The sequence below is a fragment of the Pelodiscus sinensis genome, chromosome 19, assembly GCF_049634645.1.
Source record: "Pelodiscus sinensis isolate JC-2024 chromosome 19, ASM4963464v1, whole genome shotgun sequence".
NCBI lineage: Eukaryota > Metazoa > Chordata > Testudines > Trionychidae > Pelodiscus > Pelodiscus sinensis.
The window spans coordinates 5,378,890-5,406,442 of NC_134729.1; the positions used below are offsets into that span (position 1 = coordinate 5,378,890).

General features: G+C 58.1%; 1 protein-coding gene across 2 annotated transcripts; it reads right to left on the minus strand.

The window, feature by feature from the left end:
* Positions 1–299: 299 nt before the first annotated feature.
* On the minus strand, positions 300–27,553 carry NR4A1 (nuclear receptor subfamily 4 group A member 1). Of its 2 annotated transcripts, none has more exons than XM_075902031.1 (7): positions 27,400–27,553; positions 6,619–7,421; positions 4,973–5,102; positions 3,820–3,971; positions 2,860–3,062; positions 2,200–2,378; positions 300–1,528 (listed from the first exon to the last, which is right to left on the minus strand). In XM_075902031.1, the coding sequence occupies exons 2-7, from the start codon at positions 7,417–7,419 to the stop codon at positions 1,272–1,274; spliced, it is 1,722 nt and encodes a 573-aa protein (XP_075758146.1). In that variant the 5' UTR covers positions 7,420–7,421; positions 27,400–27,553; the 3' UTR covers positions 300–1,271. The 2 variants fall into 2 exon arrangements, with proteins under 2 accessions (XP_075758146.1, XP_075758145.1); XM_075902030.1 differs by lacking the exon at positions 27,400–27,553 and adding an exon at positions 13,794–13,952.

Genomic DNA, 27,553 nt, shown 5'->3' on the forward strand with positions numbered 1-27,553 from the left:
TCCACAGGTTGACTGTGCGCTTTAAAACATGGGACAGATGCCCACTAGTCCTGCTATGTCCCCAAGAATGGGGATTGGGGACACGTCCCCCCACTTGGCTCAGTACCTGCTCAGCAGACCCCGAGAAAGGGGTGGCACCTGCTAGACACGCCCACCTCTGCAAGGCCCCATCCTGCTCCCCAAGAGACAAGGTCTGTCTCATGAACTCCGTTTGCACCGCAGCCTGCAGGCGCTCTCCCAAACCAGCTAGCGCCTCTGTGATCCCCACAGCCAGCCGGAGCACCGGCGGAAGCAGAGAGTAACAGCCACCAGCATGTTTTTTATTTCAATATATTAAATATATATTAAATCAGAAAAAAAGTCACATATGGTAAATCCCCCAAAAATACACAAATATAAATGTTGATTTTTTGTGTTTTACGTACAAGTTTATATACAGGGAAAGGCCCAGCCAGGAGGGAAAGCCTTCCCAGGCACAGAAAGCCACGTGGTTGTCAGGCGATATAAAAATCCCGCCCGGCCTTCCCAGAGCCTCTTCTCGTCTCTTGCTGCCTCTGCAGTTCTCTGTATTTACAAGGTCGAAGCCCCCTCTATTTACAGCTTGTGTTTTTACAAAGAGAGGTCTCTGCAGCCCACCGGCACAAAACCTCCTGTGCGCCACGCGGATGGGGCCGGGTCCGTTGCTCCCTGGGCCAGCATCGCAAAAGCACAAGTATGGCCAACAGCCGGCGGGAGGGTCTGGAAAGGGTTGGTTCCGGCAGCGGGGGACGGAGAAGCCTGGATGCAGCAGGCCAGATCTCCGCATACCCGCCCTGACAAGGGGTGGGAAAGCCAGCCCCTGCCCACGTCTCAGGACCTGCTCTCCCTCCCCGGCGTGGTGCAGCAAGCGGCGGGTAGAGAGCCAGGGCTGGGGGTCGCAGGCCCAGGGATATTGTGCGTCTGAGTGCATCACCTTAAAGGCACATTGGAGTTCTCCACAGAGAAATGCGTCATGATCCTCGGGTTTGGTACGGGAGGCGGAGGCCGAGCGAGGGCCAGCTGCCAGGCTCCGGGGGAGCGGGAGGGGTGAAGGGCTCTCCCCGCATCCGGCGAGTCCCCATGATCCCAGCTGGCAGTGGGGCTCGCCCCCCCGTCTCTGGAAATGCTCCTCTGATGGCCCCTCCCACTCCACGCTGGGGGAGACGTGTCTGTCCAACTCCCCCCGGTATCAAGCGGGTGAGCGCGCTGCTCTCCACGGCAGGGGCCTCACGGGTCCCGGGGGCTGCTCCCCCTCAGAAGGGCAACGTGTCCATGAAGATTTTGTCCACAATGGGAGGGGGCGGGACCAGGTCCTCCAGCTTCAGGTAGAAGATGCGCTGCAGGCCTTGGGTGCAGAGGGTGCGCAGCTCGGGCAGCTTGCCCAGCAGTTTGGAGAGGCAGCTGGGCCGGGTGGGCTCGCTCGTGGTGGACGTCACGTGGTCCTTAAGGCAGCTGACGATTCGGTTCTGGAGATCCTCCACTTTCTTGGGGTCCTTCAGCCCGTGCCGGTCTGGAAAGGGGGAGGGGAGCGGTCAGGCCCACCCTGCCTTGCTCCCGGGCGCTGCCGGCACCGCCGGTTCATGGCAAAGCAGGCTCCTGAACTGCCCCCCCCCCCTGGCTCCCTCCTGCTCAGACTCATCCACTGGCTGAGGGTAACAGGGCCTGTTCTGCACCCTCGTCCACAAACCCTCCCCCGCAAGGCATTCTGGGAAGGGTAGTTCTCAGCAGGCCCCAGGGAAGTAGAAGCTATGGCAAAGCATGCTGGGAAAAGGGCCGGAGTATAAGAGGGAAACCTGGTTAAAAACCAGACCAGCACAGCTTCAGTCCCCCCTGCCGGTCGCCTCTGGGGGCTGCAGGAAGGCAGAGGCCCAGTGATCCGGGGGGCCCACCCCTGGAGACCTTCCCGGGGCCTGGTTCTGGGCGCTTAGGAGATCAGGTCCCTCTAAGGAGCTGATCTGGCGAGTCATTGCTGAGGACGGCCGAAGCCAGCGGCCGGAGGAAACCGGCTCGCCTGAGACTCCCGCGCCTTCTACAGACGAGCCCTCCCGCTCGGGGAGGCCCACGGCCAGAGGGGAGCTGGGGTCGGAGATGGGCTCAGACCCTTCGGCTCCCTCCCAGTGACCAGCTCCGCCCCCTCTCCGCCCGCCCCCGCGCGGCAGGACGGTGCCGAGCCGCCCCTACCTGTGATGATGACGAGCGCGGCGAGGCAGGAGAAGGAGGGGACGTCGATGCTCATGCGGTGCAGGCTCTGGGAGAACTCGAGGATGGAGTCGATCCACTCCCCGAAGCCCCGCACACACTGCATGCGGTGCAGCACCACCCCGTTGCAGAAGATCAGCTTGCCTTCCTCCGGCTTGGACCTGCGAGGGAAGGAGGAGAGCCGCCCGTCAGGAGAGAAGGGAGGGCAGGCCAAGGGCGCAGCCGGCAGCCGACCGGGAGCAGGAGGGAGCTAAGGAGACTGTCGGAGCAGGAACCAGAGTGGAACCAGCCTGAGCCGAATGGGGCACCAGGGATCCCGCTAGGATCCTGGCCCGTCTCACCCTGCACGAGGGCCAGGGGCTAAGCAGCAGGTCTGGGACCACAGGCTCCAGCCCGGCTGCCCCACATGAATGGGCCCTGCAGGGCGCAGCCTGGACGAGTTGAGGGGCTGACTCGGCCACAGCCTCCTTTGAAACCAACGGCAGACGGGTTTGCTCCAAGTCCTGCAGCGCCAAGGGCAGAACCTGATCTCCCTGCCCTAGCCACCGACCCAGGCTGCCACATCCCCTTCTGAGTCTTCCGGGGAGCTCCCCGACCCCCTAGCTCTGGGCCACGGCGGGGTGCCAAGCAGGGGGGCGTTACCTGTAGGCCAGCCGAAGAATAAAGAGCTCCAGGAAGGCAGATTCCAGCAGCAAGTCCTGATCCTCCTTGGGGAGCTCCGGGAACCCTTGGATCTTCTCCGCCCACTTGCGGATCACATCCATGGAGCCGGTAAGCAGGTCGTAGAACTGCTGCACGTCCACGCAGTCCTCCTTCTCGAACTGGGAGGAGACAGACTCCTGGAACTAGAGGGCACACGGGCAGGGCAGGGTTAGCTCCCCTTGTACTGCGCTGCCAGAGCAGAAACCATCCCTGTGGAGGCGTTTTCCACTGCCTGGCACTGGCAACGTGGCTGCACAAAGGAGTGTCTAGTGCTTCAAGGAGAAGGGTCTGGGGGTCAGGCCCCCTGAGGCGGTCTGCTGCTGACTTACTTTGCAACGTTGGGCAATTTGTGCCTCAGTTTCCCCTATAGTGAATGGAGATAGCCCCTAACTCGCAGGGATGTGGGGGAGGTTAATTGTTAACCTATTTCTGAAGGTCACAGAGCTCCCTGGCTGTAAGGAGCTGGATTGCACCCGGAGCCTCCAGGCTGGATGACATTTCAGTGCCGAGGTCAGAACCAAGCAAGAGTCCAGCATCCCTGCACTAGCTCACCCCCTCCTCTGGCTGGGGAACGAACCCCCGAGTCCTGCATCACTCTGCTCCAACTCAACCCCCCCTCCTAAGGTTGGGGATCGAACCCCGGAGTCCTGCTTTTTAGTTCTCTAACCACTGGAGGACGCTACCTTTCCGGAGCTGGGAAGAGAAACTGGCCTGCTCTGCACTGTTACCAGCAGACCATGCTGCCCTGTTCGTGTAGCGCCAAAGCTTGCACCCTGATGGTGAGGGCTCCAGGATCTCTTCTCTAACTGCCCCCCATTCCTATGGCTGCGCCCCTTAAGCTCCACCGAGCTCCTTCCCAGGGGCCCCAGGACTCTGACCCCGACTGCGAGCGGCGGGTACCTTGGAATAGTCCAGCTTGGTGGCACTGGGTACGGAATCGATGTGCGCTCTGACAAGCGACGTGATGAGGCTGACGGGGGAGGCGTCTGGGGCCTGCTTGGGTTTGGATGGGAGCCGGCCTCGGCGCCCCTTCAGGCTGTCCGTCCGCACCACTGGGGAGAGAAGGAGGACACGGCTCAGGCAGAGGAAACGGGTACGTGGGGCTGAGTCCCGGCACAGACCTCTCCCCTCTAGGCCTCCAGAGCAAACCCGGCTGGACGTTCCTGTCCGAGCGGCGCTTGGCCCTCCAGCATGGCACCAGGCTGCCTCCTCACCCCACAGATAAGCTGCCCCAGCAAGTCAAGTGCTGGCAAAAGCAACGCGACCTCGCTGCCGCCAGCCCCGAGAGGAGAGCGCCGCTGAGAGAAAGCAGGCATTGGGGAGAGGGAAGAGACTCGGCAGGGTGGGGGCAGCTCCTTGCGAAGCCCGACCTGGTGGTGTGGGGCTGCAAAAACACACAGGGCCATGGATCAGCTGCAGGCCCGCACGGGACCTGGGGGCAGGGTTGGACAGGCCAAAATCTTTCACAATTTTGATCCCAGAACAACCTGGGATGGGAAGCTAGGACGGTTCTGGAGCTAGGGGGCGGGCTCTGGAGCTAGGGGGCGGGCTCTGGAGCTAGGGGGCGGGCTCTGGAGCTAGGGGGCGGGCTCTGGAGGTGTTTCCGCCCACTCAAATCCGAGCCTCACAAGGACAGCTACTGTCTTCCTTACGTGATTCTGGCCCCATTTTCCTTCCCCCCGCCCAATCCTGGTCTGGATCCTTCCGGGAATCAAAGCCACAGCAAGGCCAGCGAGCATTTGAGGGGAACACGAGACTGGCGGAGCTGCAAGCAAACAGCACAAGGCGGCTTGGAAAAGCAGAACCAAAGCACCTGGGAATGCAGCAGAAAGGTGCAGGCAGAGCAGAGGGCAGGCGTCAGGGCTCAGCTGCCAAGCACACAAGGCATTTCTCAGGGGGGCCCCCAGACCCTGTGATACTCTCCAGCCTGAGCTGCTGGCCTCGTCCCCCTCCCCCTGGATTCTCCCCAGCCCTGCCTAGCCAGCGCCAGCCTGGAAGGGGGTTGCTGCCCATGCTGCGGAGGAAGCCTCGCCACGCCTGGTGCTCCGTGTACCTTCTTTGACCATGCCCACGGCGAGGCACTTCTGGAAACGACAGAACTGGCACCGGTTCCTCCTCCTCTTGTCCACAGGGCAGTCTTTGTTGGCCAGGCAGATGTACTTGGCGTTCTTCTGCACCGTGCGCTGCAGGGAGGAGGAGACGCAAGGGAGCTCGTCAGCCTCCGGCAAAGAGGGAGCGCGAGATCCCGGGTGTCCCGAGCAGGGCCCAGGCAGAACAAAAGCCCTTCTGTCCCCCTGGTATTTCCACAGCAGCCTCCTTGCCCCGCGGCGCCCAGTTTCCAATTTCACATCTGAGGGGCCGTGTTCCAAGGACACACGAGGGGGCGGTTAACACGTCGCTTTCCCGAGGGGGGGGGCCTGGACAGCCAGCCGCACCTCCATGTTGCCATCTGTGGGCAGGGACCAGGGGAGACTCTGCTGCCTGCTCTTGGTCTGAGTAGTCGCCAGTGCTCCCTCTAATCGCTTCCATCCATGTGCGGAATAAATTTTATACGCACCGAGGCATGTGCACCACCAGAAGAAACAAAGCCTCTGCTAATCAGCTGGGCGGTGCTGGAATATCTCCTGAGTGGTCGCACAAGCGCCCAGCTTACAGGGAGCCCTACCGGTCACCCCCTCTGGGCCCTGGCACCGATTCCCCTGTCCTGCTCCCTCCCTGGGGACTTGGCACCATCCTCCCCCGCACCAGCCAGCTTCTCTCCCCTTCAGAGCACCAGCGATGCTGGAGCTGCACAAAGCAGGGGGCTCCTCAGAGGAGTGCGAGTCTCAGCATAACCTGAGGCCTCCTTGAGCAGCTGGGTGCTGGGCCAGAGGTGTTAGCTGCTGTGGAGACCCTAGGCCACGTGGCTCGTTCCCAGCGCTGCCCCCTATGGCTACACCCAGGTGTCCACCCCCATGGCCAGCGCTTCTGGGCCCAGCACGCGCCCCCCCCGAACTGGGCACGGAGGCTGGTGCTCTGCAGAGCGGGGCCCTGGCGATGGCTCTCGACATGGCACCGACTCTCCCCCCCCCTTCAACTCCCCATGGCTCAGGCGCTGGCGCTGGAGTCCTGCCTCCACGAGCGCCCAGCCTGCAGCACGTGGGTCAGCCCTGGTGGGACAAGGGGACAGCCTCCCTCCCCCGCAGTGGAGGGGCAGCCTGGGCAGCCACAGGGTCCCTTCCCGCCGCAGCACACAGTTTGCAGAGGCACGAGGTGGCACCGGGCCCACGGCACGCAGGCCCCTGGCCCAGCCCGGCCACCAGGAGGGAACCGCCTGACCCTCTGAACTGCCGGCCTGGGGGCGACGGGTTGCGCAGCGCGTCGCCCATGCCCCCCGACCACCCAGGACCTAGCCCACAGGCACCTTACGGCGCCGCCCAGCCCCCCCCCCCCCCCGCGGGTGAGCCGCACACACCCTGAGCCCACTCAGAGCTCGTCCCACGCAGGGCAGCCAAGAGGAGACGCACAGACTCTGTCGCGCCGCAGGCCCGGTCACATCGGGGCTCTCCCAGGGAACCCCCCCAAGTCCCAGATTCCTCTGGGAGCAAGACTGGCCGAGCGCTGGGGGTGGAGCAGGCAGGCTCCTGGCCCGCTAGCGAGGGAGGCTGTTGGTTCTGAGGGTCCCCAGGCACTGCCCTGGCTCTCCCCTGGGTCCCCTACCTTGAAAAAGCCCTTGCAGCCCTCGCAGGTGCGGACGCCGTAGTGCTGGCAGGAGGCGTTGTCCCCACACACGGCACAGCGCCCCTCGTTGGCGCCGGGGCTGCGCGTCTTGGCTGGCGACAGGGAGCCGTCCATCAAGGGGGGGCTCTCCAGGAGCGGGGAGGCCTGGCCCAGGGACAGGCCGGAGAAGCCCACCGGGGAGTTCTGGGAAAGTGCGAAGACCTCGGTGTCCAGCCGGTGTGCGGTGGCCGGCTGCACCTTGAGGGGGCTCTGGGTGACCCCGGGGCTGGGGACCGAAGGGCCGAAGGAGAAGAAGGACGGCTGGGAAGAGTTGCTTTTCTGCTGCTCCGCCCAGGGCCTCATGCCCTCGTAGTTCTGAGTGGGCGAGTAGGCCCCAAAGGAGTTCTCCCACGCCGGGACCTGCGGGGCCTGGAAGCCCGGGGTGGATGGGGATGGGATGGAGCAAGGGCTGCCGTAGTAGTCCGAGCCGCTTGAAGACATGGTCTCATCCAGCTGACTGCTGAAGGAGCCGGGGTAGCAGCCGTACACCTGAAAGTCCTCGAGTTTGAAGGAGGCGGGTTGGCTGGAGGCCGGGATCTGGTACAAGAAGGCGTCGAACTCCCCGCTGTAGTTGTCCATGAAGGTGCTGAAGCTGGGCAGGGAGGCGGTGGCCGCGATCTCGGTGTTGACGAGGTCCATCGTGAACTTGCTGAGCTCGGGAATCAGGAAGTCGGCCGGGTAGCACTCACAGGGCCCTCCGCTCTGAGGCAAAGTCCCATGCTGCATTTGGATACAGGGCATCTCTGAGCGAGGGGACAGAGGAAAAGGCAGAGGAATTAACAATGGGCCAGAGATGCACCTGCTCCCCATTCATCGGACTGAGCACACGTGGGACACCAGCGCCTGCCATGGGGGAGACAGGATCGACAGCACAGCAGAGTTGGACCCAGCCTTTCCCACAGGCTCCGAGAGCCATGCACTGCCCCTGATCAGGGGGCAGAACAGTCCATGGGTAAGGCACCAGCCTAGGAACCAGGAGCCCAGCCAGCTAGACCCAGCTTGGATGCCTTGGGCCAGTGCTCTCAACCTTTCCAGGCGATTGTATCCCTAGCAGCATTCTGATTTGTCTTGAGCACCCTCTGTCACCTCACTTGCAAAAATCAGACATCAAACTCCCAAAGCAGGCTCTTCCTGGCAGTGTGCCGACTCCAGGGATGGAAGTGGAGTCGAGTAACCGATAAGCAAAAGCGTATAGGTTAATGCTATAGACTACACGCAGCCCCCCCCATCCTCCGCCAGTAAATTGTTTAGCAGACTGGCCAGCAGCCCGGCTCAGTCCTGGTTCACGCTGGGTCTGGGACCTACCCCTGCTGTGGCTCTGCATTTAAAGTGTATTAGGAGCCAGGCGGGCGGGCAGCCTGGCTCAATTCCAGCTTACGCCTCTATCAGAAGCAGCAGCGGGGGAGGAGGGGCAACAGGCAGCCAGTCTGTGAGGGGGGCTGTTTTTAAACCAGCTCCCCTCGTGGGCCAGTTCCTGCCTGGTACCCTGCACTGCTGCCTCTGTATCAGAGGCAGCAGCACGGAATGGCAGGGGGCTCCTCGGGAGTGGGGCTGGAGCGCAATGGCTGCCGGCCCCGCCCCTGGGCATTATAGAATAGTCAAGTAACCAATAAGAATTCATGAGGTTAATCAACTATTCAATTAACCGATATTTAACATCACTGGCCAACTCTGATTTTTTTTACATTCAGTTGTAAAAAAGAGAATTGGCATATAACTAGGGCACTTGCATTTCAGTGCATGGTCTAGAGAGTCGTATAAACAAGTCACTGTGTGAAACCCACCCAGCTCTTCCCTACCCGAGGAGCTGAGGCTTGGCTGCCCTGGGCATGGCTCTGTCCCCAAGACGTTTGCCAAGACCGCGACAAGACAGACCAGGACGAAGGGCAGAGAAGGGAAGGGATTGGCCCAGGGCCACGCAGGTGTCCAGCACTCCTTCAAAAACCCAGCAGGCCTTTGGTAGGGGCTCTGCCCGTATAGCTGGCTGCCCCACTGCCACACCTTGGTGAGGTGAACTCAGGAGAGGCCCCACCAATGTATCACCCTGATTTTCTAGGCCTGTCCTCGTGCCTCCCCAACTGACCTGCTTCCCTCACGGGGCCATCTGAGCAGAGGCCTGTGCCCGTCTCCGGGCATCTGAAGGAGCTGCTGAGCTGAGCCAGGGAAGGGGACCAGCAGGCTAGCTCAGTGCCTGCAGGGCTCAGGGAACGGTGCCTCAGCAGTGGGGTTCCATGTTATGGGCCTCTCCCTCCCAGAGAGGCCGAGGAACGTGTTTGTGGGCTCGGCATGCCCCACCCTCACAACCCACTTCCTGCTTCACCCACTGGGCGACCCTTTGTATTCTGCGCATGGCTCTTTCGTGCCCATAACCAAGCCACCGATTCAAAGGTGGGAAGAAGGGCTGAAAATTGCGGCCGGGCCCCTCGCCTTTCGCTTTTGGAACCAGCTTCGCCCAGCTCCTCAGGAGCCATCTTGCTCTTCAGTTCTCAGCCAGCCCTCCCACGGACTCAGCTGCGTGAGAAGCGGCGTTGCAGAGCCGGGAACGGACCCGGGCTGCTTTGCCATCTCGCTTTCCTTTCCGATGCATGCTGGCCTCCCTCGCTCAGCCCGGGGAGCAGCCGGGCTGGAACACCAGACGGGGCCATATAGAGGAGAGACGTAACAAGAGTCCCCAGGCAAGCTGAAAGCCAAGACAGAAGTAACCCTTGCAGCAAGATGATAATGTAATTCATATCGCAGACCTTTAAAGGTCATCGCCTGATTGGCCGAGAAGAGTCCGTAATGGCCTGTAAAGGAGGGCGGAATGTTGAGACACAAGAATTCCGAGCAACGTTGACACGGCTGCACCATCGGAACAAGGTTACAACGTTCTTCTGGGGCCAGCTGCTCCTTATTCAGCCAAAGCTCCCACTGGCTTTGAGACCAGAATTCGGGACCTAGCCCGGTTATTTAAAAAGGCAGATCCACAGACAGCTAATAGCATCGGCAGGCCATTGTCCTCAATCATAAGTCACACTGAAAGTCAACCCCCCCCCCCCCCCGCCCCACGCAGCTCAACGGAGACAGTTGCTCCTCTCCAGTTTAGCACCATTCTCTTAGAAGCCCAGGCTGGGAGCCCGCTAATTGCAAGGAAGGGTGGGCCCGACAGGTCAGGCTGGGCCTAGCAGGTCAGGCTCAGGTGATCTAGGTTTAATACCCACATCTCCCTTGGGACTCTCTGGCCCTGGTTTCCCCAGATGCAGAATTGAGATGGACTTATTATCATCTTGAGTGTAAGCTTCCTGGGGCACGGAACGGCTCCTTCTACATTTGTGCAGGGCCCAGACCCTCACCTAGGTTCTACAGCTGCTGGTGGAATACAAATAAATAAATAATGAATACACTTGAAGAAAGAAAGGGCTCATGGGAGACTTTTCCTCCCATGCATAGGGAGATAAAGTCAATTCGTTTCAGAAGGGACGAAGCAGTAAAATGGTTTCATTGACCAAGCAAAATATTTGCACAATCGCCTGTCCCCACCTTCATGTGCAGACCAGTTATTCTGGGTTCCTACTGAGAGCCTGGCTTGGCTCTCAATAATTTACAACTTGCTGGGATTTAACACAGATGCGCCCAGATCTCCAGAGAAAATCTTAAGTTTTGAGGCAGAAAAGAGCTGGGTCCCTGACTCAGGTACATCACCCTAGCGCCTCTGAAGTCCATGCAAGGTTGATTTAACACCAGTGAAGATCTGGCCCTGGAACCCAGGGCATGAGGGCCAGAGAGCCCAGCTGCCCTCTCTCTTTGGTAGCAGAGCTGTGCCAGCTAAAAGTCCAGGGAATGCTTGTGAGCATTCTGCTCAGTCAGTAACAACAGGCACTGACAGTTTTCATCTAGTGCTCTGATCAGTATTTTCCACCATTATGGATGACAAATACAGACATTCACAATGCACGCCTCTGCAGCCAGGGTGGTCACTATGCTGCATAATAGAGCCATTCAGATCTTATGGGCAGCAACAGAGTGAAAACTCCAGGCACCTTCGTGCCATACACCCAAGCTCCAGCTGCCTGAACCACCAGTTGTTTTCAGTACAGGGCTTATGACACGCAGTTGGTTCATTCTAATTTTAACCAACAGAGGGAACACCCCCCCCACACACACACGCTATTTACAAAGATCTACACCTGGTCCCCACCTCCACTCTGCCATCACAGTAGTCACACCAATGGAAAGAACTGCATTGGCTTGCTGTTGCTATAGCAACCCGACAACGCTACACACCGCTGAGCCTTTGTGGTGTTCGTTTTTTTTAAAAAATGCAAATTTCTTTCAGGATAAATCACCACCCCCAAGGACAAAATATGTGAAGCATCAGCCCCTCCGAGAGCGCCTCCTCACGGGGTTTGTGAATATTCTCTTTCCCCTTCACAGCTTGCGTTTTACAATCTGCAAGGGAACGGCCAGCAGGAAAAGCTGACTTCCTGGACGTTTAAAGCTTGCTCTGGGGTTCCACAGGCGCTGCTTGCTTATTCAAATTCATTTTTCCTTCCTCATTTTAAAATTGTCTGTAGAGACTTCAGATTAGGATGTTTGAAAGCAAAATAAAAATCCCTCCAATGCGCCCCCTGCAGTCTGACAAGTAGTACTTCAAAAATTACCATCCATTATGGAGTTGGTACCGGTGGCACGGATGTAAATTAGGATTAACACTATTGAAGTCAGTCTAGATTTCCAGCCGTGTAAATGAGAACAGAATCTGTTCCCCTTTTTCTAATCTACTATGAATTTAACATGTGACCTGACCAAGGGAGGTGCTGCAGATAATGACCAAACCTGTTTATTTTAGATACAAATGCATTATCCCTTGTGATAAGACACTATTGCACTGAGGGTGATGTGAACATGTTCACAAGTCTTTAAGCCAAAGCACAAGTCATGTGTCCCCCCCCCCACCCCCCCACTCCCGATGGCAATGAATTGACATTGCCAGCCTTTCAGGTCTGGTGTAGCAAGTCAGAAACAAACAGAGACTGGGTGGCAAATCTGTTTGCCTGGTGTCCAAAGGCAAAGCTGTGCCAATTGCTGTCCAGGTGGAAACTGGATTTTCCCCCACCTCCACCCCCTAACTAGCAGGATATAAAAAGTGAGTAAGGAGGGGCCTTTCCTGATTTGCACTCCGTCGCCATGTTGGTGCCAAGTCATTTTGCAAGTCAAAATTCAGAGGGATTTTATTTTTATTTAAAACAAGAACCAAACAGCTGCTCCGTTCAGAGGCTAGCCCAGCCACGCAGCAGAAAGTCAGCTCCAAGTCTGCTGTTTTACAACGGCTCTACAGTCAGGTCAGAGGATCCTTGTTTGCATCCCAGAATTGTGAACATAAAATGGTATTTGCAAAACCAATTAACTGCCCATTTGATTAAAAGTACCTTCCTGGACGCCTTGCTGAAGACAGGGGATTTCAGAGGTGTGTGTTTATGTTGCAATGTCAAATGACAGTTATGAGCAAAGGCTCAGCAATTTGGGCTCGTTTAGTCTGCAGAAGAGAAGAATGAGGGGGGATTTGATGCCAGCCTTCAGCTACCTGAAGGGGAGTTCCAAAGAGGATGGTGAGAGGCTGTTCTCAGTGGTGACAAATGTCAGCATGAGGAGCAATGGTCTCAAGTTGCAGTGAGGGAGGTCTAGGTTGGATATTAGGAAAAACTTTCCTAGGAGGGTGGGTGGTGCAGCACCTAGGGAAGTGGTACAATCTCCATCCCTACATGTTTTTAAATCTGGTCTTGACAAAGCCCTGGCTGGGATTAATTAGTTGGGGCTGATCCTGCTTTGGGCAGGGGGTTGGATTCGATGACCTCCTGAGGTCTCTTCCAACCTAGGATTCTATGACAATAGAAGAATTAGTTGCATTTTCATGCTTACATTTAAAGTGGTCTGAAAAAAGCAGGCATGTGTAAGGGGCAGTATTATCTTAATCTGCAACAAGTCTCAGCGGGGTAGCCACGTTAGCCTGTATCTGCACAAACAGGTCTCCATGCATCTGAGGAATCAACCTGCCAGGGTGACTGGGCAAAAGAGCCAGAGCTCTGGCCAGGAGCTAGGTGGCAAGTTGCAGAGCTGCTGGAGAGCTCCTGTTACTTTGCCACATGCAGGCTGCAGTCACTTTTCACTCTGGACCAGACAGTATCAAATCTGATCAGCCAGCTAAGTAGCCTCCCCCCAAAGCAAAGGGCCACAAGCTGCAGCCCCTCCAGCCCTTCTCCAGCCAGAGAAAGCCACAAAAAACGCAGCCCCTGCCGTGTCACCTGCCTGCTCCGTGCACCCCGCCCCTCCGGTGGGTTTCTGCACGGGGGAGGGGAGGCCTGCTCCAAAAACACACATGCAAATGCTGGTAGAACTGACACGGACGCTCACACCGCCACCGGCCCGGCCCACCTGCAAAGGGCACAGGAGAGCGGTCCCTGCTCAAGACACACCAGACTGGAGACCCTCTCCTCCAGCCCCCCTGTGCACAGTGCAGCTCACCCCTTATTTAAGACGCACCCTCCTGGGTCAGGTGAACTTACCCCCTGCAGTTACACCCCTCCCCCTGCCAGATGAACTCCCCCCCTGGTTACACAGCCACCCCTGCCAGGTAAATTTCCCCTGCAGTTACACAGCCCCCTACACCAGGTGAACTCCCCCCCAGCAGTCACACAGCCCACCCCACAACAGGTGAACTCCCCCCCAGCAGTCACACAGCCCACCCCGCAACAGGTGAACTCCCCCCAGCAGTTACACAGCCCCCCCCAGCTATAGGTGAACTCCCCCCAGCAGTTACACAGCCCCCCCCGCTACAGGTGAACTCCCCCCAGCAGTTACACAGCCCACCCCGCAACAGGTGAACTCCCCCCAGCAGTTACACAGCCCCCCCCGCTACAGGTGAACTCCCCCCAGCAGTTACCCCCCCCCGCAACAGGTGAACTCCCCCCAGCAGTTACCCCCCCCCGCAACAGGTGAACTCCCCCCAGCAGTTACCCCCCCCCGCAACAGGTGAACTCCCCCCAGCAGTTACCCCCCCGCCAGATGAAATCCCCCCGAAGTTATACAGTCCCCCCGCCCGGCGATTTCCTCCCCCCATGCCCGGCCCGCGCGCCCACCTGGCACAGCCAAGCTCCGCAGCGCTCCGGGTCGCAGTAATCCACATGCCCAGGTGCAGCGGAGCCTTTCCTCGGTGCCGGAGCCGCGAGCGGAGGCGCCCCCTGGCTGAAAGCGGCTCGGAGCTGCTCTGGGGCTCCCCAGCCCTGCGCACCGAGATCCTCTTAAGCCCTCTGTGACGCACGGCCCGGGGGCGGGGCCAGAGGAGGGGGGACCCTTTGACGCAAGGCCGGCTGCAGCCTTGGCCATACAAGGCGCGAAGGGGCGGAATTTTCCGGTCCCCACAGGGAGGGGGGGAGGAGCGGGCTGGAATGTCTGGGCGGGTGACGCACACGGGGTTCCATTGACGCAGGCCTTGGAATTGTTTGATCTATAAATAGCCCAGCGCTGCCCCTTGCTAAAAATAGACCCCCCCGTGCGGGGAGGGGGAGGGGCGCGGGGCTAGGAATAGAAAGAGCCAAAGCGGAGGCAGCGGGGGGAGGGATAAAAACAAAGGCGGGGGAGGGGGCAGGGAGTCTCCGGTGGAGGGGGGGCTGGAGGGGAAAGGGGTGTGTGCAGGTGGAAGGGTTATAAATGGAGAGGGAATGGGGGGGGGGGAGGGGGCATGTCAAGACAAAGGCAGCCAGGGGAGCAGCTGTCACCGCGGGTGGATTTAAAACGCTTCTTCGGCCGGGGTTGAATGTGTAAGGAAGGAGGTGCCCGTCTGCAAGCCCTTGTCTTACCGTCACAGCGGATAACACAGAGGCGCGGGGCTTAGCCCAGGCCCTCTGGGTTCAGTGAAGGGGTCTCCCTGCCTGCCCTGCAGGAAGGCCTAGGGGGTAATTAAAGAACAGCCTCCTTTGATTGCAAACCTAGACCTAGCAACAGAGAGAAGGGACAGACGGACACCCCTCCACACACTGTGTGCAGCTAGACAAACGGACCCCCCCATAGTGTGCAGCTAGACATCGGTAGTGTTGGATGGTCACCTCTAGGTATACACAACAGGCACTCAAGACCGGTCACCTTTTTCTTTTAACCATTACTGGGGGGGGGGGGGGGTGTCTTACATTTTGCCTGAGTGTTTATTGTAAATCTCACTCCAGGTTCATGGTACTGCTCCCACAAACATTTCCACAGAGGCTTAAAGTACGGTAAGCCTGTGAACAGTAACTCCGGGGGCAGGGAACCTTTTTTGGGTGGGAGGCCGCTGCCCCACAGAAAAATCAGCTGGGGGCTGCACACAAGTGAGAAGGGTTATCAGATGGCTTTCAAAAAAATATCAGATATACATGATCTCAGAATGGGAGGGGGGACTGGTTGGGAGGGGATCAGGGGGCGCAGGACTGATAGGAGGAGGGTAGGGGGAAGCAGGGCTGGGTGGGGGAAGGACTGGCCCAGCGGGAAGCAGGACTGGCCAGGAGGGGGTCAGGGCAAGTGGGGCTGGCCAGGGGGGGGAACCAGCTGCCGGGAGCGAGGCTGGCTGGGGGAGGAGGGAGTGGGCTGGGGGGGAAACCAGCTGGCGGGGAGCAGGGCTGACCCAGGCACATGCAGATCCCAGGGTGCTGCACGTCCCACGCACAGTCCTGGTGGGGCCCACGGGTGAGTCCAGCTCTGGGGATTCCATCCGCCCCTGCCCCCCTCCTCTCTACGGCATAGCTGCGTACTTCCTGGTTGGTAGACACGCTCACGCAGTACGCAACTAGGTACTGATACTCATGACAACAATCAAACTTAATTAGAAAATACCGGACATTTCTATGTCCGGTATTTTCTCAATTTGTTTCCTGGACAGAAAGTTCAAAACCGGACACCTGGCAACCCTACAAGTGAGAAGGAAAAAAAGAAAGACAAACCCTCATTTACATGGCCCCGACCGAGAAGCAGACATTCCCCCCTCGCACACCAAAGCCTAGTGGGGCTCAGGCTTGTAGATTTTGTGTGCTCCAGCCCCACAGCGGGGCAGCAGGAGGGCTGAAGCGCCAGCGCGGGCTCCTCAATGCTGGGGAGGAAGCCCAGAGCCATTGGGGCCGGTTCCAGACAAACTGGGGGCCACTTCCGGCCTCAGGTTCCGCACCCCTAAAGGGATCCAATCCTACTTCCATTAAGGCAGTGCAGGATTGGGCCTAACCTGGTTTATCATTCTAGCTAGAGCAAGTGTTTAAGGTCACCACTCATCCAGGGACACACACAGAAGCTCTTTGCAGAATGGGGTTATTTCTAATTGTACTGCTCCCTTTCTATAAAACACACCTAGAATAGTTTGCCCAGCTGGGATCTCTTTACTCTTCCTGCCCTCCAACTTACAACATTTTGGGTCATTTCCAGTTTCCTGCCCCTTCGGAAATGCGAGTGAGATTCTCTGCCACTCTCACTCACTTCTCATTGCTTTGGGCTTGCTAAAGCTGCCCATCACCCCACATAGCTCTTTGCGGTAGGGCCTATTTTTTGTTCAACGGGCATGCTATGCCTCGCACCATAGCAGGCCAGTCTGGGGCCTGCTGGGGCCAGAACGGCAGATTACATAATAAACGCCCAATTTCACTGAAGCAGGCTGTTCTCAGCCCCCTGCCAGAATAATAAGGCCGCTCCCGCTGTGCAGAATTCCCCTTGCCTGAGAGAAGGAAGAGGATTCTGCAGCGTCAGGCTCAGCGGACGGGTGGCTGCAAAGTGCACTGTGGAAACCCTGCGAGTTCACTCAAAGGAGGGAGGGAAACTAGGGATGTGGGTTACGGAGAATTCTGAAAAACTAGGTCAGCGTGGAACACGTGGCCTCCTGCACCTGTCGCGTCCCAGGATTAAAGGGCGATTCTTTCTTTCCCCGCTTTGAAGCTGCACAAGGAACGGTGCCCTGGCTCTTCTGCAAGCCGAGCCCCCAGGACACTCCAGAGCCAATCCCTCTGACACAGGAATCACACCCCCAATCACACCCATATCCTGCTGGCTGTAAACTCCCTTCTGGGCTGTCTCCAAGCCTGAAGTCTCCCCTCTCCTCAGTGTGGCCCCATGACCTCTCCTCTACCCCCAGCCTGTTTTATGGGGCAGGGAGGGCACTAGGGTTGACCCCTGCTGGGGGCTGTTCTCTAGCCTTGCCTCCAGCTTGCCTGGGGGGCAGCTCCCTTCCCCCACTAGGCAAAACAATGGGCTCCTGACTGGAGATGCTGACACCAAATGACAACTAATTACTGCCCTCTGCTGGATGGAATCAGAAGTGCTTCCTGGGTGTCATTTCCCCCACACTGTAATAGGCAAAGGGGGATTCTCCCTCATGCACAGTGGGTGGGACTTTCTGAAATAGGAGCAGCCAGATTCCATGCAGGCTGCTGTCATGAAATGTTAAGAGGCTTTGGTGAAAGCAGAATAGACCCTAGCTAGCACTTTCCCGAGAGGCTTCTTTGCTGCATCAGTGCCGCCAGGAGAAAATATTAATCCAGCACCTGTGGGGCTGGGAGCCAGGACATAAAAAGCAGCTTAGCCAGTGAGCAAAACTGAGAGCAAGGTCTGGTTTCCTCATCCCCAGGGATTAAATTCTAATAACAGGCCAGTGAAAGCAACCACAAAACTGATCAGAAAGACACTTCCTCCTCCCAGAGGGACAGACAGATGGCAAAAGTTTGCAGCCAGAGTCTGGGGCTCTAGGGACAGATGAACCAGAGCAGTCACCCTCGCGGTCCCTGTTTCAGCCACCACGAGGGAACTGTTGGGAGAAGCAGAACACTAGTTCTAGGCCTGCTTTGGGGACTTGGCGTTGGATGGCCCTGCTGGCTTAGATCCAGTTCTTATTGTTACAGGCTTGTATTCTGGGAGCGCTCCATGGCAGCAGCGAGGCCTCTGTTGCACAGAAAGCTGTGTAAACACAGCACCCTCTTGGAATTTAGCTCCAGATCCAAACCAGCTTTGCACAGAGGCCAGTCTTTACCGTCCAGTCCAAAGGTGCCATTACTCATTTTAACCACTGCAGCTACAGACCAGAGTCCCCCAGGCCTCCATCCTCAGATACACACCAGCCTTGTCCGGATGGGTGAGCCCGCGATACAACTTCCCCCCGGGGACAGGTCTCGCTTCCTTTTCAAAAGGCGTTCTGGGAGCCCACAAGCCAGAGCATTTCAGGGGCCCCGTGCTTTCTGCTCCTTCCGAGACTCCCAGCCGGCTCCACAGAGAAACCTGCCCCATTTATTACAGGTGCATTCAAAAGTTGGTTTAGTTAAACTGGTGCAAGCCCTAGTGTGGATGCTCTTAATTCGATTCAAAACCAATTCATATTGGCAAACATAAACTGACACCAGCCAGTTTTAGAGCAGCATAAGAGCGGCCACACAATGGTTTGCACTGGTTCAGCCATACTGGTTTGCAGCTTCAGGGTGTAGACAAGTGATGCAGAATCACTTCTAAGAGGAGGTTTTTCCACATTCCCTTTGAGTTACCAAATACCCTTAGCTCCCACTGCCCTAGCAGAAATCTCACTGCACCCTGCAGGTCTACCCCCGTGGGGTCACTCCTTTCTGCAGGAGCACCTCACCTGGTGTGGCCGACCTCTGGTTTGCTAAGGCAGCACCAGTCCAGCAGATGGAAAAGGGGATTTCACAGGTCGGTCAGTCTGCAGCTGGAAAGAGGTATGCATTTTCCTATTGTTAAAATATTTTTAGCCCAGGCTCTGGATTTGTTTAAATACTCACGTTTATAAAAGCAACTGCGTAACGAGATGCGTTTTTATTACATGTTTGTGCTGAGTTCCTGGCAGGCCTCCCAGGGCGGCTGGGCTGGGGAATGTGTCTGCGGGCTGGGTCGCTGGGTGAGCCTTCCAGCAGTTCCAATCCGCTGGCTCGGGAGTGCCTTACTCTGGGTAAATAAATCTCATTCTTGGTAAATAAGGAAAAAAGAAGGAAAAAAGCGTGGGGGGGGGGGGGGGAGGAGAAGCCTCTAATATAAAAGTTGCTAAATATACTCTCAAGGCTAGAGGTTGGATGCTTTAAATGAGGGCAGAATTTAACTCTTAGAAAAATATAGGTCACGGCATTGATTTTGTACGCCGAGAAACTGAATGCATCTCAGTGTGCATTTGGAGCACCCTCTACAGAGTAGGGGCAGAGGGTGCTGTGGTTAAGCACTAGCCTGGGACCCAGGAGACTGCCCTTTGTTTCCCAGTTCTGCCACCGACTCTCGGCCAGATCACTTTGTTTCTCTGCAGTCCCCTGCTTGGAGAACGGGGACAAGAGACTGGGGGTGTTGCGAAGCTACTCACACTTCGATGCTGCGGTAATGGAATGCAGCCAGCTCTGGGGTGGATTGAGGACAACAGTTTGTTACCACATCCAGGCTGTGTCTAGACTACACCTCTCTGTCGACAGAGAGCTGTAGATCAGGCACGTTGAAATTGCTAATGAAGCAGGGATTTAAATATCCCACGCTTCATTAGCATAAACATGGCTGCCGCTTTTTTCGGAAAAAACCCCCAAACAAACGAAAAACAGCAGTCTAGATGGGGATCTGTCAAAAATAAACCCTTTTTGAAAGATCCTGTTAACCCCATTTTTTGAGGAATACAGGATCTTTCGAAATAGGGTTTATTTTTCGACAGATCCCTGTCTAGACTGCCTTTTTTTCCCCACAAAAGTTCCATTTCGAAAAAAAGTGGCGGCCATGTTTATGCTAATGAAGCACGGGATATTTAAATCTCTGCTTCATTAGCAATTTCGACGTGCCTATTCTACATCTCTCTGTCGACAGAGAGGTGTAGTCTAGACATACCCCCGGGAGGGAGGGAGGGAGGGAGGGAAGGAGTTTAAACTGGCAGAATCTTTAATAATTGTCTGAATAGGACATAGGGAAACTGAATGGAGCAACTCCCTTTACTCTCTCCATTCCTCAGTTTTTCTGTCTCTAAAATGGGGTTAATACTAACCAGTTTCACAGGGGAGAAGATGGGAATTGAAGACTTACTAGCTAATCCAAAGATGCTTTGCCATTCACAGATGACAGAAATCCACTACAGAAATGCAATATATCCAAATATCAGACTCCAAAGAACCACATGCTTGGTGAGCCTGTCTTTCAGGGGTTGCTCCCAAGAGGAGGTTTTGCTTCACAGTTTGTGTGTCAGAAACCTGAGCACAAACAGCCGGATGGCTCAGGGGATTAAGTAGAAGGGACTCTAAACTCCTTCCTACCAGGTGCCAGTTCCAAGCTGGCCTAGGATCTGAAGAATGGCCTGATGGTCGTCTGGTGCCTTCTGGCAAATAGGCTGTTTCCATGGAATTAGAGTTTAGGACACAACCGTCTCCCTGTGTCACGACAATAACAGCTGGGATCAGGTCCATGTTTTCAGAAGCAGTCCCTACCTTTAGGTGCCCTAAGACACTTAGCACCCAAGGGTAATGGACTCTCAAATCTGAGCCACTAGCCCCTGGGCCCATTCTGCTACCGACTTGCCAGGTGTCCTTGGGCAAGTCACTTCCCAGTGCCTCTGTCTCCCCATCTGTGGGGCATAGTTAACGACGCCCACCGGATTAAAGCACTTTGTAATCCCTGGATGGGAAGGCAAGCACATCAGTGCCAAATCTATCACTGCTGCGATGGACAGTGGGGATACGGGAGCAGTCTTGCTGCTAAGCGATATGGAGCACTATGGGATGCATGGAATCCAAATGCCCCTTGCTGACAGAACAGAGGGACGGCCTCTAAGGGTCAGAGCAGGAGAAACCAGCAGTTTTGAGAGAACCCGTCCCCAGGGAAAGCGGCGTACCCAGGATGCTCGTCTGCAGCATGGGAAGAGCAGGGCAAAGACAGGGTGTCAGTGCCCTTCTGACCAGCCCCAGAGTGCTGAAGTTTGCAGACCCCGCAGTTCCTGGGGTGAAAGAGCCCATGCAGGCAGAATGGGCAGCTGTTGGCTTGGTTCTGAGTCACCCGCATAAGACACCAAGCAAGCAAAGCAAGCCAGGCAAGGGACACCGCACGGGTGAAGCGTGAGTCCACGTCACATTTCCTGGCCCGCTTTCCCACACTACCCAGCGGGTGCCAGGCAAGCGGCAGGTCAGGGAGTTCAGTCACGTGGCTGCTTCTCCAAGCAAGTGGGGGAGCGTCAGCGGAGCAGCCAATCCTGCTTCCCGCTCAGTCAGGAATAATCTGTGCGTGATGCATCAGGTGGTCCCGGTGGAGTTTCCTCCGAGCAAGGAGGACCCTGGCTGGGGAAATGGAAACAGTCGTGTCTGCTGGCAGGGACCCCAGAGTGGTGCCGCCTCCGCCAGACACACAAAGAGAAAGATGATCTCGGACGTGTGTTGATTTCGCGTTAGCCTCGTTGGTGCGGATGGATGAGCCGAATCGGGAGAGCGGCCTGGCTGCCGCAGCAGGCGTGCAGAGGGGGCGGCGCTCTGCCGCTCAGAACGGGGGGATCTGTGTTCTGCTCCAGGCTCCCCTGCTGGTTTGAAGAGCCCAGCTGGAGAGCCCTTAGGCCTCGCTCCCAGAAGGTGTGGAGGTTCCACTGACTTCACCTGCAGCTGCTCATGCTCAGCACCCCCGAGAATCAGGCCTGCAGAGCCCAAAGCTGGGTGGCTCCTTGCCACTGTCCCTGACACTGCCTACTTGTGTGGCCATGGCATTGTCACTCGCTCCTCAGACAGGTAAACCTCTGACTCCTCCACTTGCCTCTTTAGTTTGCCACCAAGCCCATACCTCACCAGCAGCCTCTGTGGGATGCACACTCTGCTGGGGGGGAGGGGAAGAGGGGCGGGGGCGGGCCCACTGGCTCTCTGATCCATTCAATGGGGCAGAGTCCATGCAGTCACCGGCACGAGAGGGCGAGGAACCCGCCACGCAGCTGAGAAGCAATCTGGGCCAATTCCTTCTCGCCACACACATCCCAGCAGTGCCAAGAGGCTGCTCAATGAGATCTGGGCCCGGTGGGGCCCAGCCCTGGCACGCCCAACAGTCCCTGCCCCAGGAGCGCGCAGCTGAGGGAGATACGCCCGCCGCTCGCCTGGTGACGTGGTTTGCCCAAGGACACAGCAAGCAGAGCCAGGCACTGAACCTACGCACGGTGCAGCGCTGGCACTGCAAGACCATCGGCGCCTCTGTCGAACGTGACCCGGGGCTGCGAGGCCTCAGCAGCTGGCCCGCGTGGGAGCTTTGCCGCCCGCTGCAGAACGGCCTGTCTCGAACGCCAGCGGCAGATCCCACGGCCAGCGAGAACCCGGCATTGACACTGGCCATGGACACAGGAAGAGTGCAGGCAGCTGGGAGTGAAATCATCCCTTGTTGGGGATGCCTGTGACATGGGCTGGGGCCTCTCTCGAGGAGGGGAAGTTTGCCTGGCAGCAGAAGATACCAGCCAGGGTGCATTTCCGGTGGGCCAGGGAAAAGTAGCTCTCCCTTGCTCAGTCGTCTGTGCTTTCTGGGTTGGCCAGGCTTTGCTGGGCAGAGGGGCGGTAAGTAAGGCAGCCACCCCTGCCTGGTTCCCATCTTTGCAGCATCACCACCCTTGTGCTCCAACGCCAAAGACCCAAATCCCGGCCCTCACAACATCAATGGAAACCCACCATTGTCTTCCATGGCTGGGGGCTGCAGCTGAAGGGGAGTGCCCACTGGCCAGCCCAGCGGGGCAGGGAGCAGGCCCAGAGTCTAAACCTGGCTGTGGCACCATGCCACCCAGCGGGTTGGCATGAGCTGGGACTCCTGGGAGGGAAGCAGGGCCCAGTGGTTAGAGCAGGCAGCCTGCAGGCAAGGGCATGCCTTAACAGCAAGCCCGTCCTTCCACCTCACCTCCTCCCCCTTTCACAGCTGGGGAAACTGAGGCAGGAAACTGCTTCCTGGCTCCCCACAGAGAGAAGAGTTTTGCCAGCAGAGCCCAGACCAGGACCAGTCTCGACGTAGCTGCCCTCTCCCACCTATCCGAGTTGCAGGCGCCTGAAAAACCTGTTGCGGCTGCTCTGATTGCCAAGAACCAGGACACACGAGAGCTCTGCCCGCTGTCGCTGCAGCAGGCTAGGAGTAAGCCTAGCAACAAGCCAGGCTGAGACACCCACCCGCCAGGCACGCCTTCCTAGCAGCCGGCGGAGGGGCCTGGGTGCCAGGATCAGGGACCTGGGCACGCGGGGGGCTCTGTCCCCTGGAGAAACTCAGTGGGCCCGGCGGGTGCAGCGTGAGCTGCCTGGCCCGCTGCCATCCTCGGTCCGGGGCTGAAGCGCGGCTCAGCAGCACAGCTGGTTCCAATCACTCGGGGCCGGGCCAGGACGCAGCTGGGAGCGGGAGTTGGCAGGCAGAGCGCAAGGCATGCACGGATGGGGCCCACGGGGCGTTGTCAGACAGCCGCACGCTGAGACGGGGAGTCCTCCCGGCACTGGACGTCAGCGCTCTGATGGCGCATGCTCGCGTCAGCCGGCAGCTGGCCTTACAAGAACACGCCAACTGCCATATATGGACACAGCAGGGGAGGGACCTTGCGCTCTTGGCTAGCTCTGGAGAGCAGGAGTGGGGGTCTTAGTGATCAAAAAGTGACACCCCCCCTCGGGGTCTCTCATGCTCTGCTGTAATCAGACCTGAAAGGAGAGATTAACAGCTCCACACCCCAACATTTCCATTCCCTTCCCCCATTCCTATAACTATACAACCCAGGAGTCCTAGACCCTGTTCTAACCACTAGCTCCTACTCCCCTCCCAGTGCTGAGTACAGAACCCAGGAATCCTGGCTCCCATTCCCCCGTCACTCTAGGCACAAGACCTCGCTCACTTGCTCTCTGTACCACACGAGCTGCCAGGCACAGAGCTCTTGAAAAACCAACCCAACAGCCAGGCAGGATGCAGGACACACGTCTGGCCCCCTGCTAACTCTGGTCCGGCCCCTCGACACGGGTGCCCTGCCCAGATCCTGATGCCAGGACGTGTTCACGGGGCAGCGCCCAGAGTGACCCGGGGACCCCAGAAAACGTCGCATCAGGGCGTTTCATGGAAGTGGGTTCCATTCAGGGGCGCTACTGGACCAGGGTTTGGGGGTTTTTTCGGGGGAGGGGCTGAAAGCCACTGAACCAAACTACAGAACTTGCATATGACCTGTTCTTATTTCAAGCCCAGGATCACTGCTGCACCCCAGGCTCCCTCGCTCTGATCCCCCCGCCCCAGGGCACAAAGCCACTCTCCTTCCCCCTCTGCTCACAGGAGAAGAGATGCTGCTGTCTCACAGCAGAAAGGGGAGGGGATTCCTGGCCAGCCCCCCACTGAAAAGGCACCCCCACCCAACCCCTCACTTCCAGTGCCCCCTGCATTGGTACCCCTCCTTAGCCCTGCCCTCTTCTCTCCCCATGGCTCTGCTGCGTAACTTCCCTACATGTGCAGCACTGGGGGGAAGGGAGGGGAGAGGAAATTGGGGAGCAGCCGCCTGCACTGCCCCATCCTAGGGACAAGCATGGTGCTTAGGGAGCCACCCTTGGGACCCTTGCCTCTCCCGTCCCCAAGGCCTCATGGCGGGATCCGGCTTCTGCTCAGAGCCACGACCCTTTCAGGACGCAGATGCCAGAGCCAGCTGGCCTTGTCCTCAGCTCCTCACTCTTTGTCTCTCAGGTCTCGCTGGCAGGACTCCATGCACAGGATGGAAGCTGGCCCCGTGCTGTGGCAGGAGGGGAACGTGGAGCCAGCGCCGTTGGACTGCGAGCGAGGGTACGGGAACAGGGTGCTGAGAAGCACATGCCAGGCTGTGGCTGGCGACGCGGACGTGCCCAGTGTTGGCGTTACCAGCCTGGCGCAGTAGGGACGGGCCAGAGGGCGCCTGGGAGGAATACTTGTACTGACACAGAACTGCCTGCCTATCAGCCTAGAGATCCACAGCTCTCACCGCTGGGAACCAAGGGCCGGATCCAGCTGCCCTCTAATGGTGGAGACCAGCCTGCACTGACAGCACCGGGGCACTGGGGGAGGGGAGTCATGTCCCCAGACTGGCTGGACCTGATGGGATCGGAACGTGCTCTGGCCTTGGGGGCTCTGAGGAGGCGAGAGCCCAGTTCAGGACCTCTGCTCAGCCAAGGCTCCTGCAGGGCAGAACTGTCAAAGGAAGAATGACTGACACTGGACCTCCCCCCCCTCCTTGCCCTTGGGTCGATGCTCCCATCCCCTTGTCCTAAGTCCGTCCTCCAGCCACTAGCAGTTGAGGATCCAAGAGTGGAGCAGACTAATCCCCCCAGCACTCCACTGGGCAGTGAGAGCTCCCCCACAGCACAGACTGGGAGGAGAAGTGACTTGGCCAAGGCTACTCAGCCAGACAGTAGCAGAGGTGGCAAGAGAACACCAGCATCCCTGGCCTGCACCCCTCAAACACCATGTAATACACCCCAGGGCAGCTCAGAGAGGAATTATTTGAACCCGGACCTCTCCCACTAGACGCCATGAGCTAGCTCCTATGGCAGAGAGAGGCCAGCTTTCCATGCAGGATGGCTGTGGGTTTCTGAGTAGCCCTGGTCCGAAGCCCAGACACAGCTCAGGTTACAGTGCTAATGGCACGGATCTCCTGAGCCTTAGGCTCAGGCAACTTCCCCATTTCACTGATGGGGAAAACAGGTACAAAGAAGTCAAGTAACTCGATCATGCAGCCAGTCGGCAGCAGGAGTCCAGACTCCCAGCTCCCTGCAGTGCAATTGCGAGAGCCACTCTGCCTCCCTTACTGGATGGCGGCTGGCGAGGAGGCAGGTGAGACACGGCTCGTGCCAGCTTTGCTCTGACCTGCTGCTGCGCCTAGGCCCCGGGCTGGGAGAACCCACCTCCTTTGCAACCCTCAGCTTTCTCTTTGCTTGTGCAGAACACTCACGGCCTGGGGACGTGCTGGGAGCCAGCTGCACTAGCCAGCAGCACGGTTCAGCGAAGCCAGTGGTTCGCAATTCCCAGCCAGCACAGCTACGGCCCCTAGGACATTTGCAGGGCCATACCGAAAGTACCTATAGCATGTGGATGTGGCCCACGTAACACACAGAGAACGGCACGTGTGGCCCACAAGGCTTTCTGCACCGATACAGTTGCGTTGGTGCAAGCCCCTCGTGCAATGTGCTGCACCGGTGTGAAAAAGGCCTTGCAAACCCGCTCTAGCCCCTGTGCTGGGGTATGAGGCGTTGTAGCTCACCAGCCCCATTGCCCCCTACGAGGATGTGTATGCTGTGTCACACCTTTGAACATGTTCTCCGGTAGCCTAATCCGCCTGGCTGGCAGCGAGCAGCAGCTGTGAAATCCCCTCTCCCCTTCCCGCAGAATGCGGGTACATTTTCGGCACTCCAGAGCCGGATCAGGTGCGAGAGGCACAAGAGGCCGAGGTGCCTAGCATGGCTCTGAGGGGCTCCACAGCCCCCCTTGCAGCCTGCATTGGCTGGCACAAGGACACATCCAAAGCAACGTGTTTTTCGGGCTGGGCGCCAGCCCCATTACTCTGTTACTGCAAACGCAGCCAAGCTGCCTTGTACGGGCATCTCATTAGACGCAAAGGATGCCCCTCAGAGAGCACCCAGAACCCATCCAGGGAGACAGGCTGCAGCCACACCAGCTCAGCCTGAAATGGGTCAAAGCCACAGGCCTGCGCCCCAGCCTTATTCCCCCCCGGGGAACAGCTGCGGGGGGGAGCTGTCAAACCACAGGCCAGTGTCACCCTGGTATCGATTTGCTTCTCCTCAGGGTCCTAGGACGCAACAGGTGCAGAGAGGAGGGTGGGGTCACAGTTCTAGAGCCGGGTATGGGCACTGCCCATTCCGGGTATCCTGCTGGATTGGAGACAAGTTGCAATCTGCCTGGAGCCCAGGGATCCAGAGGGAGAAGCAGCCCAATGCTGGGCAGAGCAAGTGCCTGGGGTGTTTCCTAGGGCAATTTCCATACGGCAACGGCTGCACTAGACACACTGATCACTGTCTCTCTTCCGCTGTGCCTGAATGGGATGCCAGGAGAGTTTAGCCTCTAGCTCCTCCTTGGTCTCTGCTCAGCAAGCAAAGTGACAGGGGATGGGCTGGGGGGGCAGTTAGTCCCAACCCGGCCTACTCCACCGGGGCTCCCTATCCATTAGGAGGTGGGCTGAGACCCATCAAGCTCATTCCATGCAGCAGCATCGCAAGCCACCGCCGTCGCCATCCATGACGTAAGGACAGGGGGGCTCTGCGGCCCCCCCCATATCCCCAGCTCAATCTTTGCACAGGAAACTCAGTAAAGTGTCAAAGCAATCTCAATGAAAAAACCTGGGGGCAGACGTCTCAGTCCATAAGGAGGCCAGGAAAGGGGGGGGGGAGAGACCACCCAAGACAACAGGTCCCATAGATGTGGGGCTGGAGTGGGGGCAGAGGGAGAGAATTAGGTAAGCCTTTCTGCTCCTTCCTCCCCCAAAACATCCCCACGGGCTGACAATCCAGTCGGGGCTCCAGATTCGTGCAAAGGGACACAAGAGGCCGCCCCTCTCCCAGTGGGGGGCAGCGATTCCGGCCCCGTATCTACACAGACCCAGGTAAATCAGCTTCCCCCCAGCTGCAGACGCGGGGGGGGGGGGATAGGCCCAGCACAGTTCATCCACCCCCCCCCCCCCGGACAGACTCAAGGGGCCAGCCGCTGAGATCTCAGAGCCGGGGGGGGGGGGTGCCACACGCCCAGCGGGGAAGGGGGGGCAGCCCCCCCGGCGCTCACCTGCTCACTCGCACGTTTCCGCCGCCTCCGCCTCCGGCGCGCCCTGCCCGGCGTGGGGAGACCCTCGGCCGCCCGCCCCCGGGATCTCCGCGGAGGCTTCCCCACGCGCTCCATCCGCTGCGGCTGCAGGGCTCGGGCCGACGGCGCGAGGAGG

Bases quoted from the DNA above. Each gene is read 5' to 3' on its own strand.
- NR4A1 (XM_075902031.1), bottom strand. From the start codon at position 7,419: ATGCCCTGTATCCAAATGCAGCATGGGACTTTGCCTCAGAGCGGAGGG. The intron at 5,103-6,618 runs GTAGGGGACCCA...TCCTCCCTGCAG, and splicing joins GCTGCAAGGGCTTTTTCAAG to CGCACGGTGCAGAAGAACGC. The intron at 3,063-3,819 runs GTACCCGCCGCT...TGTGCCCTCTAG, and splicing joins CCAAGCTGGACTATTCCAAG to TTCCAGGAGTCTGTCTCCTC.